Raw genomic sequence first — 16,019 nt, forward strand, 5'->3', positions numbered from 1 at the left:
GGCTCACATTTAGGTCTTTAATCCATTATCAGTATTTTTATGTATGCTGTAAAAAAATGCTCCAGTTTCAATCTTTTGCACGTAGCTGTCCACTTTTCCCAACTGCATTTGGTGAAGAGACCTTTTTTCCCCTTTATTTTCTTACCTCCTTTGTTGTAGATTAGTCGACCATATAATCACGGGTTTATTTCTGGGCCCTATATTCTATTCCATCGATCTATGTGTCTTTTTGTGCCAGTCCTATACTGTTTTGATTACTACAGCTTTGTAGTACATCTTGAGATCTGTAGTATATCTTGAGATCTGGAATTGAGATTCCTCCAGTTTTGATCTGGCTTTTTGGGGTCTTTTGTGGTTTCATACAAATTTTAGGATCATTTGTTTTAGTTCTGTGAAAGACACTGTAGGTATTTTGATAAGGACTGCATTCTGTAGGTCATTTTGGGTAGTATGGCCATTTTAACAATATTAAATGAGCATGAACTCTCTTTCCATCTGTTTGTGTCATCTTCAGTCTGCTTCATTGATGTTTTATAGTTTTCAGAATACAAATCTTCACCTTCTTGGTTAAGTTTATCCCCAGGTATTTTAATATTTTTGGTGCAATTATAAATAAAGCTGTTTACTTAATTTCCTTTTCTGTTGTTTTGTTATTAGTGTATGGAAATGCAACAGATTTCAGTATATTGATTTTGTATCCTATGAATTTACTAAATTCATTTATCAGTTATAGTAGTTTTTTGGTGGAGTCTTTAGGATTTTTTATATGTGGTATCATGTCATCTGCAAATAGGGAAGACTTTACTTCCTTATTACCAATCTGGATGCCTTTTATTTTGTTTATTGTCTGATTGCTGAAGCTAGGACTTCCAGTACCATGAAGAATAAAAGTGGTCAGAGTGGGCATCTTTGTTTTGTTCCTGATATTAGGGGAAAAGTCACCAGTTTTCCCCCAGTGAGTATACTGTTCACTGTGAGTTTTTCATATATGGCCTTTTTTATGTTGATGTTTGTTCCCTCTAAACCTATTTTGTTGAGGGTTTTTAATCATGAATGGATGTTATACTTTGTCATACGCTTTTTTCTGCATCTATTGAAATAATCATATGATTTTTATCCCTCTTGTTGATATGATGTATCACATTTATTGGTTTGCAAATATTGAACCATTCTTGCATCTTAACAAATTCTACTTGATTGTGGTGAATGAAATTTTAAATGTACTTTTGGATTCAAATTTGTTAATATTTTGTTGATTATTTTTGCATCTATTTTCATCAGAGATATTGGCCTGTAGTTAATTTTTTTGTAGTTTCTTGATCTGGCTTTGGTATCAGTGTATTGCTAGCCTCATAGAATAAATCTGGAAGCTTTCCTTGCTCTTCCATTTTTTTGAATAGCTTGAGAAGAATAGATATTAACTTTCTTTAAATGTTTGGTAGAATTCACCTGTAAAGCCATCTGGACCTGGACTTTCGTTTTTTGGGAGTTTTTTGATTACTGATTCAATTTCATCACTGATAATCGGTCTGTTCAAATTTTTGTTTCTTCCAGATTCAGTCTTAGGAGGTTATGTTTCTAGGAATTTCTCCATCTCTTCTAGATTGTCCAATTTGTTGGCATGTAATTTTTCATACTATTCCCTTATAATTCTTTGCATTTCTGTGCCGTTTGTTGTTATTTATTCTTTTTCATTTCTGATCTTGAGTCCTTTCTCTCTCTCTCTCTCTCTCTCTCTCTCTCTCTCTCTCTCCCCCCCCCCACCCCCGGCTGAAGATTTATCAATGTTGTTGATCTTTTCAAAGAACCAGCTCCTGGCTTCATTGATCTATTCTATGGGTTTTGTTTGGTTAGTTGGTTGGGTTTTTCTTTTTTTGTTTGTTTTGGTTTCTATTCCATTTGTTTCTCTTCTAATCTTTATTATTTCCTTCCTTCTACTGCTTTGGGTTTTGTTTGTTCTTTCTTGCTTGTTTTGTATTTTGTTGTTGTTGTTCTTCTTCTTCTTCTTTTGGTTCTTCTTTAAATGTAAGGTTAGTTTGAGATTTTTCTTGCTTCTTGAGGTAGGCCTGTATTGTATAAATTTCTGTCTTAAAACATCTTTTGCTGTATCCCAAAGGTTTTGGACCACTGTGTTTTTATTTCCATTTGTCTTCATGTATTTATTTACTTTGTCCTTGATTTATTGCCCATTCACTGTTTAGTAGCATGCTATTTAACATGCATGCATTTGTGTTCTTTCTCGATTTTTCTTGTGGTTGATTTCTAGTTTCATAGTATTGTGATTGGAAAAGACACATGGTATAACTTCAATCTTTTTTAATTTGTTGAGACTTCTCTTGTGGACTAACACAATCTATTCTGGGGAATGTTTCATGTGTACTTTAAAGGAATGGGTATTCTGCTGTTTTAGGATGGGGTGTTCGAATATGTCTGTTAGATCCCTCCAGGTCAACATAGCATTCAAAGCCATTCTCTCCTTGTTGATTTTCTGTTTGGATTATCTGTCCATTGAAATAAGTGGACTGTTGAAGTCCCCTACTATTATTGTATTACTACTGATTACTTCATGTTTGTTAATGGCTGTTTTATTTGGGTGCTCTTACATTGAGTGCATAAATATTTATAATTGTTGTCTTCTTTTGGATTGTCCCCTTTATTATTATACATGTCTTTGTCTCTTGTTACAGATTTTGTTTTAAAGTCTATTTTGTTTGATATAAGTATTGCTACCCTGGCATTCTTTTTGCTTCCATTTGCATGATAAGTGGTCTTCGATTCCTTCATTTTCAAACCGCATGTCTTTTTAGGTCTGAAATGAGTCTCCTGTAGGCAGCATATAGATAGGTCTTGCTTTTTTTAATCTATTCTGACACACTATGTCTTTTGATTGGAATGTTTAGTCCATTTACACTCAAATTAAATGTTGATAGATATGTCCTTATTGACATTTGTTACTTGTTTTATGGTTGTTTTGTAGTTCTTTCCTTTCTTGTCTTGCTTTCCTCTCATAGTTTGTTAGCCTTCTTTAGTGATATACTTAGATTACTTAATTTTTTGCATATTTATTACCAGTTTTTTGTTTTGTTGTTACCATTACGTTTACATATAACATGTTGTACATGTAACAATCTATATTAAGTTGATAGTCACAAGTTTGAATTCATCTTAAAAGCATTAAATATTTATTCCTGTCCTCTCCACATTTTTCCTACATAGTGTCATACTTTACATACTTTGGGTTGTTTTTTTTCTTTTACTTTTTTTTTTTTTTTTACTTTACATACTTTGATTTTATAAATCCTTTTATTTTTATAGATAAACTTAATTTTACTGCTTTTATCCATCCTACCTTTCTTACTCTTGCTTATGGTCTTTCCTTTGTACTAAAAAAAACCCCTTTAACATTTCTTACAAGACTGGCTTAGTGGTGAATTCCTTTTACTTTTGTTTGCCTGGGAAACTCTTTATCACTCCCTCTACTCTGAATGATAGCCATGCTGAATAAAATATTCTTGATTGCAGGGTTTTTTTCTTTCCATACTTTGTATATAACATACCACTCTCTTCTAGCCTGCAATGTTTCTGCTGAAAAATCAGCTTATAGTCTTATGGTGTTTATGTAACTGTTTTCTCTTGCTGCTTTTAAAATTCTCTCTTTATCATTACTTTTTGCCATTTTAAATATAATGTTCTTGGTGTGCTTCCTGGGGTTTATTTTGCTGGGGACTCTCTGTGCCTCCTGGATCTGTTTCCTTCCCCAGATTTGGGAAGCTGTCAGCTATTATTTCCACAAATAAATTTTCTGCCTCCTTTCTCTCTTTTCTCCTCTGGGATCCCTATAATGTGAATGCTATTACACTTGATGGTGCTGCTTAGTTTCCTTAAGCTGAACTCATTTTTTATTAATTTTTTTTCTTGCTCCTGTTCAGTTTGTGTGGGGCACATTGTTAGCAAGCTAGCTGGAGTGTTCACACTCTGCTGATTCCTATATATGTTTGTATATCTAGGCTGAGGGGTGGTAGGAAATAGAGACTTCCAGCTCTTTTGTTCTTAGAGAAGTCTCCCAAAGATCCTTGCCCTTCCCGCACAATCTCTGAGATTAGTAAACAAATCTCTCTCCCATACCTCAAGTGTTTGTCAAACTGTCACTTCTATGCTGTATCACTGGAGCTGTTTATTATGCTGTCTCTTTAAGGGTAAGAACTCAGTTTTTTATCACCCTTAGGCTCTCCCAGAGCCAAGCTGATAATTTTTAAAGTTGGGGTGTTAAGCTCCACTGACTGTAAAAACTCACAATGCGCTAAAACAAAACAAAATATTTTAAAAACTCATGGTGTTAAGCCCCTCTAGTTTCCAGAAACAGTGAATTTTTTCAATACAGTATAGTACTATGAATGTATTTTCTCTTCTTTATGATTTTCTTAACAGTTTTTCTCTAGCTCACTTTCTTGTAAGAATTCAGTACATAATACATATGTACATTAACACCTATTTGTTATGTGTATTTATGCCTTAGGTTATTAGTAGTTAAGTTTTGGTGGAGTCAAAAAGTTATACATGGATTTTTGACTGCATGGGGCTGGCGCTCCTAGCCCCTGTGTTGTTCAAGAGTCAACTGTGTTTGCGTGTGTGCGTGTGTGCGTGTGTGTAAAATGCTTGTGCTCCTGGGTCCTCACAGTTCTAAAAATGAGGAAAGAAATACTGCTCTCTTACTCTGCATCTCTATCCCAGCCACAGGACAACATTCTTGACCTCAAGGGCTCCCAAAGAGACCACTGCCACGTAGGGTTAACTGACCATTCAGTCCCCTCCATGCATCAGAACTCCTTCCAGGAAGGGACTACCTCCATTTCCTTTTCCCTCACCTACTAGCAGCAGCCTTCTGAGACAATGGAGCTTTCTGAGCATAGAATCTGAAGATCAGCTGCTTCAGTGAGTTTTATCATCCCAACACCTACTAGCTCTGTGAACTTAGACAAGTTATTTAATCTATCTGGGTCTCAGTTTATCTGTAAAAGGGGGACAATAATGGTACTACCCTTTTTAAGTTTATTAGATGACTAAATTAGTTAATTCCTATTAAGTACTTAGAACCTGAAAAGTCCAAATTCATGATGGAGACTCAAATGTGGGAAGATCTGCAATCTTTAATTCATCTATCACCAAAAGCACACAAAGAAAATCCTTTAAATATGCTTTTCTATTCCATGTTTTAATATCATCAATTTATCTGACTAAAATTAACATGATTTCTGGATAATATTCATTCATCCACTAGAAATCGGGACAAGTGAAAATAGGATGGAAGAGGCAAAGACCCTGGTAAGAACTAATCAAATACATCCTTAGATAATACTGAAGAAAATACTTGGTAGGTTAAAGTGAAAAAAAAATTCCTCTCTTTTCTTTTTATTAACAAAAGGTTTCCATTTCTCCAAATTTGGTTGCCCTAGAAACCAAAATTACCCTAGATTCTGTAAGCAAGTCAGAAATTATGTCTAGGATCCACAGTGCCAATGGACAGTAATCATTTGCCAGCTTGCAATAAGGCTTTAAAGAGAACTCTTTAAAACTTAAATCACGGCTTTAGTTTGAAAACGTATATAAATGATGTAAGGCTTCACCTGTAGACTCCAGGCGTCCTCCTGTTGTATAGCATTAACTGGCTTCTTCAGGAACAATGGGTTTCCTTCACAGTAGAATTCCCTCAGCTTCAGATTCTGAAACTTTCAAAACAAAAAAAACTTCCTCGTATGATAAATAACAAACTTCACTTTTGAGGCTGTATCTTACTTTACTTAGGACTTACAGTCCGTGTTAGTATTTTAACAGTATGACATATTCTAATTTTTAGAAGCATAAGAGTCTTCATGCTGGCATGAAAGGCAATGATCTTAGAGGTCCCTGGTGGCATCCACCCCATTAGATAACTGAAAACTTGTTCAAGATAATAGGACTAATTAGTAATAGCATAGAGTTTAGTCAATTAAAAGCTGGGAACATTTTGCAAATAATGTATTTGTTAGAAAACCAAGTATGATGAAAAATAATATTCTAATATATACCAAAATCCAGTTTCAAAGACTATGAACCATGATCCATTTATGCTCAGTGAGAAAGGTAAGAGAGACAAAGGAAAATCAAAATGTTTTCACTATAACCTGTTATGCACAGTGAAAATTTTTAAAAAAGAGAATATAATTCACAAGGATATTGAATCTTCTATGAAGAACCAAAATTCAATTGTCTACCATTTGAGTCTACCATTTTAGTAGAAAAATAAAGGATTCTCCTATATTAATAAATACTGTGCCTTGCCTCCCAAGAACTCATGTGTGAACTCAAAGTTAAATTCATTTAGAAAATTACTTTTCTGAGCCTCAGATTCAGGTGAAAGAAAAAAGACCTCTATCTGCAGTGGTATGCTAGTAATGCAGTTCTCTGAGAAAAAAAAAAAAAAAAAAGTAAAGCCCTGAATTGTGGAATGTTTTGATTCATTCCTGTAAATACTCTTATCATGGCTGATTCCAGTCACCAAAAAGAGAGTTGGGAAGAGAGGTGGAAAATTGGTTCTTGTGAGCCAGGATGAGCTGGCATCATTACACTTATGGGAGAATTTGAGATATTTTCCTGATTACAGCTTAGAGTTTGAAACACAGCAAGCATTCAACAAATTAAAATAATTGATAAAATATCTTTCCAGGGCATCATGTCACTAGGTCTTAAGAGTCTCAGGAAATTTTTACAACATAGATAGCATTTTGAAATAAAATACAGAGCTCAAGGCCATGCTGGAATCACCTTGTCTTCTAGTTCCACAACAGACATTCTGATTTTGCTAATGCAGTTTCCTATGTTGTCCACCATCAGGAAGCAACCTAGAGAGCTGAATCCAAGGGTAGCCCTTAGTCAGTGCTGGGCATGCTGAAATGAAGAAAGCACTCCCTGTGCTTAAGGGAACTGTCATTTTTTTCCCTTTCTGTCTTAAAGAATAATACTCCCTAATTTATATCATAACTCATAGCCTTCTTTCAAAACAGATAAAAACTTGAATATCTTGCTATATGTAAATATCATTAAAATATATGAACATAATTTCAATTTTGACCACAGTTCAAAGGGCATACGTTTCTATTCTCTTCAAACCCTGTCACTATGCTTCCATCATACATGTTAATGAGTTACTCAGTTTACTAACTTAATACACAAAATATTTCAGAAAGAAGTCATCTTCATGAGAAGAAATTAATGAAATTCACTAGTATGTGCTTTGCAGCAGATAAGTTTCAATAACCTGAAGTCACTCAATAACCTGAAGTCACACAATCTCTCAATGTCCATTTTGAATATTCCCCAGAACATTTTTCATACCCTCTCTCTGTGTGCACTATTGGGTTTCTGGTCAGCCTCACTTCTTAACAGAACAATATTTTTGGCCGTTGTCACTCTAGTAGCACAATCAGTTATATTCTCTTCTATTTAATAAGATGCTGTTACATCTTTTCAGAGTCTCTTTGCTCATGCCTACTCAAACAAGAAAAGAGTTATGAGTTTTATCTCAACTGGAACAATTTTGCCCCTCCCCCATAACTGAGATTTACAGACATTTTTGGTTGTTGTAACTGGGGAAAGGGGAGTATTACTGGCATATAAGTAGTAAAGAGCAGGGATGCTGCTAAACATCCTACAATGCACAGGACAGCCCCCACAAAGAATTATCAGGCCCAAAATAGTGTTGAAGTTGGAAAACCCTGATTTAGAGGTAAAAAAAAAATGATAAACATTCACTAACCTGTCGTAACTGGAGAGGGATTGGCAGCCGCAGGGAAATGAAGGTTCAAATAAGGGTTTTTATTTTTTTTTTTTTTTAAGATGAAGATCACTTGAGCATGTAGTAGGCAAGTGCCAACAGAGAGAGATTAGAGAAAAGGATGATTGAAATAATAATGATCATGTGAACACAGAATGATCTTTGAATACTAACACCTTTGAATTATTTCCTCCTCTGTGGCCAGAAGTGTAAGTGCAGGCAGGGATACATTTCAAGGTGTGGGCTTGGATCATTGATGGAGTCAGACACGTTCCCTTCAATTTTGTCTCTAAAATCGAGAGTAAGACCATCTGTTAACTGAGTTGTGAAACGAGGTGTCACTGTGGAAGGAGACATGAAGAAGGTGGTGAAAGTCTGGAATGTGCTACAGATTTTTGAAGAGAAACCTGGCCAGGGACAAGCAAAAATATTATACAGAGGTGCCGAGGGACTTACTGGAATCCCACATTTGTGGTGGGCTCTGTCTATGAATTGCTTCTATTTAGCACCCAGCAACCCAAATCCAACACTAAGAGTATGCAGAATGGATACAGCAGAAAGCAAGGGAATGGGTGCACTGTACATACTAAAAAGTAAATGCTTTGTGCTTTATGGTCTAGACTAGATAGAAAAAGAAATAATAATACAATGTTTTGGTGGACCAGGAGTAAAAGCAATAAGGTGATATGAAGTTTCAGTGACACAAAAGAAAAAAAAAGATATGATTGTAAAGCAATAGGGAACTGGAAAATAGGAGTAGGTGAAAATGATGGCAAGATCCAGACATGAGTGTGGAGGCGATTTGGTAAAGTGAAGCCTGGGAAAGCTCATTAAAATCAAAGATTCGAGGAACTTTGTGCTGAAGTTGTTTGCACTGACCACCTTTACAAATGAACTTCCTGAGTAATGCCCTCAAATATTTGGCTACCTGTGGAACATCTCCAGCTGGAGGTCCCCCAATCGCCATAAATTCCAGCATTTGAAACTAAACTCATGTTTCCTCCACATTTTCCTCCTTCCTTTTTCTCATCACCCACATCAAATACCCCTCCATGTTGTTTCAGTTCTACCTTCTTAAAATTTCTGGAATCTATCCTTTCTTTTTTTTTTTAAAGATTTATTTGTTTGTTTGTTTATTTGTTTGTTTGTTTGAGAGAGGGAGAGAAAGAACATGAGTGAGAGGAGAGGGAGAGAAAGTTAAGCAGGCCCCATGCTCAGCACAGAGCCCGATACAGGGCTCAATCTCACAACCAAGACCATGATCTGAGCCAAAACCAAGAGTGGATACTCACAACTGACTGCACCCCCCCCCCACACCCCTGGAATCCATCCCTTATTTACATCCCATTCTCCCACCCACCTCCTCACTACCTCTGCAGAATCTCTTCCACTCCTAATCCCAGCCACTAACCCTCACTGCATGGATTAAGGCCCTCACCTGATATGAATTATTGCAATAGTACTCAAAGTAGCCTCTCTGCAAACGTTTGCTGCCAAAGTTATCTTTTAAAATGAGAATCTGATCATAATACAACCCTGCTTAAGATGTTTCAGTGTTCTCTTTTGTCCACAGAATAAATTAAAAAGCCCCAGTATGACATAATTGGCTTTCCTCAGCCAGTCTCTCCAACCCTCTATCCTAGGAAGCCACCTTCACCCTTATACACCAGCCATTCTGAGATATTGTAGGGGTCTCACGAGATGCCTGTGTCTTATCTCACAGTTATTACCCATACTGTGCCTTCTACTTACTCCATCCTGGATCACCTCTTCCTCAAGATGAAAATATATCTACCTAAGATTCTCTGACTTCTACCAAATGTTTCCCAGTCTACTTTTTGCACCTTATATATAAATGAGACCACCTTTAATTCTACGAAACAATCATTGTTGAAAAGTCGATCTTCATCCATCAGACTTTGGTCTCGTTAAGAACCATATCTTAAGTACCTACAGAATGCAACCCCTAAATGCAGCACTTAGAACATAGCTGGTGCCCAGTAAATGACTAGTAAATTAATAGATGTCTTCTCAGAAGCCCCAGGCACACACAGCTCTCCCTGGGAACTCAAAATGTTCGAAGCCTTCTCCAGAGGTGATCAATTGTACTTTGGATCAGTTCTTCCAAAGCCCCAGGCCTCAGGAACGATATATAAATTCAGTAAATCCTTCCATTGCTTTAGACTAGCCTAAAGGAATAAGAGAACTCACAAGGGTCTGGTTTAGCAAGGACATTCTTAATGTAAACAAGGAGAAAGGAGGCTGAGAGTTCATACTGACTAAAATAGAACCAATAAGTAGGGCAACTGCAAATTACCATGGGCTCTTCAGACCATTCCAAACAAAGTTCATGGGTTACCTGGTAGCAAGAATTAGAAGTTCTAAATAAGGTAAAGCCGAACTGGTAAAAAGGATAAGATTTTATTTATTTATTTTATTTTATTTTTAAGATTCTATTTATTTATTCATGAGAGACATAGAGAGAGAGAGAGAGAGAGAGAGAGGCAGAGACACAGGCAGAGGGAGAAGCAGGCTCCATGTGGGGAACCCGATGTGAGACTCGATCCCAGAACTCCAGGATCACGTCCCGGGCTGAAGGCAGGCACTAAACCGCTGAGCCACCCAGGCTGCCCGAGAATAAGATTTTAAGTGTAAGGCTATGGCATTCAAAAAATATATAAACAATTCTAAAAAGGACAGAAACAAGATTTGTGACCAATGAGAAACTCAAGAAAATATATGATAAACTTCATATCTAATCAAAATTGTGTAATGAGTGGGCTGATATCATTTGAACATAAGAAGCCAAAATCTCTGTTCTGGGAACCCTTCTCTCACATTCTGTATGAGTGGGAGTGAGAACAGGCATAAAGTGACCAAAAGTCAAGATCCTTCAGTATCTGCTGGATACTTGGCCCAAGAGAAGACCCTTAGAAGGAGTTGAAGAGGGGAGGCCAAGAGAAAATTAGAGGGAAAGAGATAGCTAACTGTCTAGTTCTACACACACACACACACACACACACACACACACACACACACCCTTCCTCAATTCTGGCCAAGGAGAGGTGGCCAAAGACTCAAGCCAAGGCCGCTTCCTGCCTTCAGTACGCTGGGCCTTAACCTGATGGGACAGTAGCTGCAGCATCTTCTTCAGGCCTCTTGATTTAAACATCACTAAAAAAAAACAACTGGTCTACAAGGGCTTGTTTGTATCTCTTCACAATCTCCACTCCACATCTACTTTATACCCCACTTCTGTCCACGAACCACCTGAGAACAAGCAGGGGAAGAGGCTTTTGTTTCCACAGGCCCTGAGGGCTCCATCCTCAATAGTGTGATCTTCTTACAATGTAAATTAGATCATATCATTCCCTTGCCCAAAACCATCCAGTGGTTCTCATCTCACTCAAGATGAAATGCAAAATCCTCACACTGGCCTATGCGTCTCTTATTATTGGACCCTGTACTATCTTTGACCCCTAGCACTCATTCTCTCACTTTCTCTATTCCTCTCTCCATTCTGGCAACATTGGCTTTCTTTACATTTTTCACTTCAGATCATTGCACTTCCTACTTTTTAGCACTCTGCTCTCAGATTTGTCTATACCATTAAAATTCAGAATAAAATGGAATCATACAGGGGCGCCTGGGTAGCTCAGTTGGGTAATTGTCTGCCTTCAGGTCAGGTCACGATCCCAGGGGCCTGGGATTGAGCCCTGCATTGGGCTCCCTGCTCAGTGGGGAACCTCCTTCTCCTTCTCCCTCTGCCTCTCCTTCTGCTTGTGCTTGCACGCTCTTTCTCTCTCTCAAATAAATAAATAAAGTCTTTTTTTAAAAATGGAATCAGGGCAGCCCTCATGGCTCAGTGGTTTAGCACCACCTTCAGCCCAGGGCATGATCCTGGAGTCCCAGGATCAAGTCCGGCCTCAGACTCCCTGCATGGAGCCTGTTTCTCCCTCTGCCTGTGTCTCTGCCTCATTCTCTCTCTCTCTCTCTCTCTCTCTCTCTCTGTCTCTCATGAATAAATAAAATCTTTTAAAAAAAATGGAATCCTACATTTACCTGTTTGAGAGGGGAAATGCTGATGACCCATGGACTCAAAATCCAAACAAGTTTTCATTAATGTGCAAAAACAATGGAAAGGCATTCTCACATGCATAAGCTAATTACCTTAACCAAAGAAAATTACTCAAGCTACAAAGCAATCGAAAAAGAGTAACAAAAACAAGAATTGGGGGAGTACATTTGTTTTGTCTGTCAAAATGCAAAAAAAAATAAAAATTAGGAGGTGGGTGAGGGGATGGGTAGATAAAGGAGATTAAAAGTATTCTTATGGAAAAAAAGTATTCTTATGATGATGAGCACTGAGTATAGAATTGCTGAATCATTATATTGTACATCTGAAACTTATACTTCAATAAAAATAAATGAATAACGTAGCTTCTTAGAAACATCTAAACAAAAAACTTAAAAAAAATAAAAATAAGCATTAGAACGCCCACCGTCCAACGTAAACAACGTTAGGGCAATCTGTTTATAAACAAATTTGCAATGTCATCAAAAAGCCTGAAAATCATTCTTTCCCTTTGTTAATTCTTCTTGAGGGAATTCACCCAAAATAAATATTTGAAATGGGAACAAATGTTTATGCACAAAATATGTTTCTCAAAATTATTTAAAATTCTAAAAACTTTTCCTATATTGAAAAAAAAATCTGGTAAACTATATGACATGTCTGAATCCTCTGGCCCTCTGTCTTTTCATGAGTTATGCTTAGGAAAACCTAAGCCTGGGTCATCCTCACCATCAGTTTTCCCTGTCTTTGCACTCATGCAAATAAGTGCCATTTGCAGAGACACACTGCAGGGTAGACAGGAATCACAGTCATCAACTTCCAAAATGCCCTCAGTGGTTGCCAGAAATTCTCCTCTACTCAGCACGCTAGCCATAATTAACTCGGCTTTTTCTTTGCTGGCCTATCATTCTTTGCCCAACCATGAAATAGTTCTCCACTGAGCCCACCACATTCTTTTCATTTTATTTTCTTTACCCTAGGCAATTTTACCCACATCCACAATTTCAATTTAATCTCTATGCCAATGACTCTGGTTCCATACCCTATTAGCCAACTGCTTACTCAAAATCTGCACTTGCATGTCTTAAATACAAGTCAAACTCCATGCCCAAGACTGAACTCATGATTTGCTCTCCTAAGGCTGGTCTTTTTCCAGTATTTTCTATCCTAGACAATAGAAAGCTTACTAGGCCATCACCAAATCCAAATTTACCTCTTAAATGTCTCTTGGATCTGTTTCAGGTCCAAGAAGGACCTGAAGAAGGAGTATAAAGTTTGACTTTATACTCCTGCTACTACCACCTTAGGCCAAGTTACCATAATTTTTTGCTTGGCTTCAGCAAGTGTCTACCTGAAATTCACCCAACATTCCCTCTAGTCTCCTCCAATACATCCTCCACACTTCAGACAAAATATTTTCAAAATGCAAATCTGATTATGTCACCCCTTGCCTAAATCCTTTGAGATTTGTGTAGTCCTTCAAATAAAGATCAAAATTCTTACCCTATATCCTATATTCTTTGGCCATGGACTCCTCCCATCCAATCTCTGAGCTCTAGCCATGCTCAATTATCTCCAGTTCCCTGAACATCCATGTTCCTTTCCAAGATCTTTCCACATGCTGTTCACTCTAAAAATGTGTCTTTTTCCTTTCATCTAATTGATTCCTACTTATTCTTCAGTTCTCAGCTTATGTCACTTTCTCCAGGAAGCCTTCCCTAACATATCTGTTGAGTCAGCCTACTGATCTCTTTCACAGACCAGTGGTTCTTTCTTTTAGTGTACTGATTTCAGTTTGGATCTATATATTCATAATGTTAATTACTTGATTAATACGTTTTCCCACTATATTATAGCTCAGAGAGAGCAGAGACCCCATCTGGTTCCTTACCATTATATCCCCAGTTGCAGTGCAAGATTTAGTATATAACATGTATGGGTATAGGAAGACAGACCTGGTATCAAATTGCCTTGTTTAAGTTTCAGCTCCATTAAACATATACTAGGACCACCAAACTTTTCCTCCTCTGCTGATGCTGCTCCAACCCCCACCTTCCACCACTACCCAGGGACCCCACCACCTACACATTTACATTGTATGATTCTACTTGGACACTTGAACAGGGGCTTGACTCTTGAGCCAAAGAAAGCTAGTCACAGGTCTGGTCCAATCATATGCGATCCAACAGGCTTGCCTAATCATATACTCTTTTGGGAATTTAAACCAAGAAACATGGAAATAATTTGCAGCTGAGTTCTGGAAGCTGGAATAGAACAGCTATTATGGCAAGGAGCTGGAAACTCCACAGCAGGTTATGTGTATGCTGCATAAGCAGAGCAGCATTTGGAATATGGCTACATTATACCAACATACCAATATTATACCAACCAGTTATGACAAGTGTGATGACCTACCAGTTCATGCTGCTGAAGATCCCAGCAGCTCCTTAACCTGAGAACACTCACTCCCATACCTCTGAGCTCCACCAAGCCGCTAACCATAGCTCCTGTTTGAATCCCTGTGAGAGTCTCCTTATTCTTCCCTATGTAACTCTAGTTAAATTCTATTTATGTTGCAACCAAAGAGCCAAAAGAAAACATGCACACCAATTTCAACATGTCATTGAATTCTCTTCTCCCACCTTCACAGCAGATAAACAATTCTCTCTACTATTTCAGAATTGTTCCAACTAACCTTCTTGGGTGCTTTTCTGTGACTTCTTTGCAAAATATAAAAATTTACTCCCTTCTCTCAATCTAGCTAAGATTCTCAAACCTTGGTTAACTGACTCTTTAGAAACAGTTTCAGGCTTCTGAAAACAAATTATGTAACTAGTACTTCTCCGCTACCTAGGGAAGCCATACACCTAGTGATATGCTTTCATCCATATTTCTTTTTTTTTTTTTCATCCATATTTCTAAACCTCACAGGCCTGGTTACAGATGGAAAGCAGTAATCATCAGTAACCAAACTATAAAAGGCACTTTCCTTAGGAAATAACAAAGAAATCAAAGTTACCAACCTCTGCCCTTGGATAGTCTACAATTTAAACTGAAGAATTCCATCTTAAAATTTATTCATATCAGGCAACAATTCAGAGTAGTAAACCAGAAGAAAGATATTCAAAGATTTTGTAAAAGCTGTTTATGGTTTGAAAACCAATTGTGAGATGTTTGGTCTTCCATTTCTTTTTATTCTGACAGGAAATTAAAATGTTAGTGGCCAGATTCATGATGAGGACAGCAGAAAGAATGCCAGTTTGTAGCTTCTGCCTTGGTTTCTATGCAAGCCCCCATGTATTAAATAAAGCTTCTCAAAGGTATAACACCTTTAATTTCTCTCCACATATCTTTGTTCTTCTTTATTCAAATTAGATATCAATATTTCAAGAATTCTTGAATGCTTTTCTTTACCTTCCCTTCAGTCACTGTTATTTTAACTAAAACACTCTTTCTTTTAAGTTTGTCATACAACTTTTCCTCCACACAATCTCTTGGTACAAGTCATTAGAGTATCTGATGTGTGAATATAACCTATATCCATCTCATTGATTGTGAAGGTCAAATGATGGAGGACAAAGTATGTGGTAAACTTTAAAGCATTCTAGAAAAATTAAGTATTACACCAACATGTAGTCCATAGTCTAATGTATGAAGTCACATTTATTGTTTTTCTGGCTTGTTAGAATCAGCCAATATTTTGTCTTCCTTTTTCTCCCCCCAATACTTTGCTTCATTTAAGTGCTATCAGACAGAGGTAAAGGCACCTTCATGTACTGCAAATATTTTAGCAAACTGATATAAGTAACTTCTAGTTTCAAGATAGTAAAACTAAGCACAATCAGTAATATCCCTCTCCATGACAAACCCTAGAAATTATATAAAGATACCTTTTAAAATACAAAATAAATAGCCACTTAAAAACGAGAAGAGAAATTTTCACAGGAACAGACACTATTGTAGATGGTATCATTTGAAGAAGGAAATATCAACCCAGGATACTATGGAAGCCTAAGGAAAAATTCACACACACACACACACACACACACACACACAAGGAACTGAGGGAACTCAATACACAGAGGCAGGAGAGGTCTCCAGAAAAAAATGGGTAGTGAAACAACAGAGAGGAGA

General features: G+C 37.2%; 1 protein-coding gene across 2 annotated transcripts in view; it reads right to left on the reverse strand.

Moving 5' to 3' along the window:
- The window catches only part of LRRC69 (leucine rich repeat containing 69), a 91,456-nt gene that overhangs the window by 27,064 nt on the left and 48,373 nt on the right, over window positions 1-16,019 (reverse strand). For both annotated transcript variants that reach the window (XM_041768472.1, XM_041768471.1), the window contains one exon: window positions 5,625-5,726. In XM_041768472.1, coding sequence (XP_041624406.1) covers window positions 5,625-5,726 — 102 coding nt within the window. The remainder of the gene's footprint in view (window positions 1-5,624; window positions 5,727-16,019) is intronic.

Source organism: Vulpes lagopus, chromosome 9 (assembly GCF_018345385.1).
Source record: "Vulpes lagopus strain Blue_001 chromosome 9, ASM1834538v1, whole genome shotgun sequence".
NCBI classification, from domain to species: Eukaryota; Metazoa; Chordata; class Mammalia; order Carnivora; family Canidae; genus Vulpes; species Vulpes lagopus.